Here is a 618-nt window from a genome sequence, read left to right as displayed (position 1 = left end):
GTGCAGAGATAACAGATACACTGCTGATCAGTACGACAGAAGATCTTCATCACCTCATCATGACGAGAGCAGATGTTGTCCTGGAGAGTCTTGGACGGATTCACCAGCTTGTGTTTCTTTAATCCAGGGACGTCATAGTGAGGTTGAAGGTGATTCTCACAATAAGAAACCAAGCAGACCAGACAGGACTTGACAGCTTTCATCTTCCTCCCAGTGCAGACATCACAGGCCACATCTTCAGGTCCAGCATAGCAGTGATCAGCTGGAGCAGCTTGGAGTCCAGTCTTCTTCAGATCCTCCACCAACTCAGCTAACATGAAGTTTTTCTGCAGGTTAGGCCTCGGTTTGAACTCTTTCCTGCACTGAGGGCAGCTGTTGATTCTCCTCTGATCTTCTCTATCCCAGTAGTCTTTAATACAGTTCATACAGTAGCTGTGTCCACAGGAAGTAGTCACCGGATCCGTCAGTAGATCCAAACAGATGGAACAGGAGAGTTTTCCTGAATCCATCTGATTTCCTCTCTGAGCCATTTCACACTGAATAGCTGAAGTTCCTCTTTCTCCTTTAGACGTGTCTCACAAAAACCAAACACCAAGTTGTTACTGATCTGCAGCAGTT

At 46.3% G+C, this 618-nt stretch overlaps 1 protein-coding gene across 1 annotated transcript; it reads right to left on the bottom strand.

Moving 5' to 3' along the window:
• Positions 1–4: 4 nt before the first annotated feature.
• LOC106944483 (E3 ubiquitin/ISG15 ligase TRIM25-like) lies at positions 5–530 on the bottom strand (the record flags this gene model as incomplete). The annotated part of the gene is made up of 1 exon (XM_015027543.1): positions 5–530. A coding segment is annotated over exon 1 (526 nt), but the record flags the coding sequence as incomplete, so codon positions are not given.
• Positions 531–618: the final 88 nt, after the last annotated feature.

This window comes from Poecilia latipinna, unplaced genomic scaffold (genome assembly GCF_001443285.1).
Source record: "Poecilia latipinna isolate Pla-1442-1.1 unplaced genomic scaffold, P_latipinna-1.0 Scaffold11442, whole genome shotgun sequence".
NCBI lineage: Eukaryota > Metazoa > Chordata > Actinopteri > Cyprinodontiformes > Poeciliidae > Poecilia > Poecilia latipinna.
Note: the sequence above shows the minus strand (reverse complement) of the source record. Positions and strands in the feature narration are given on the sequence as shown.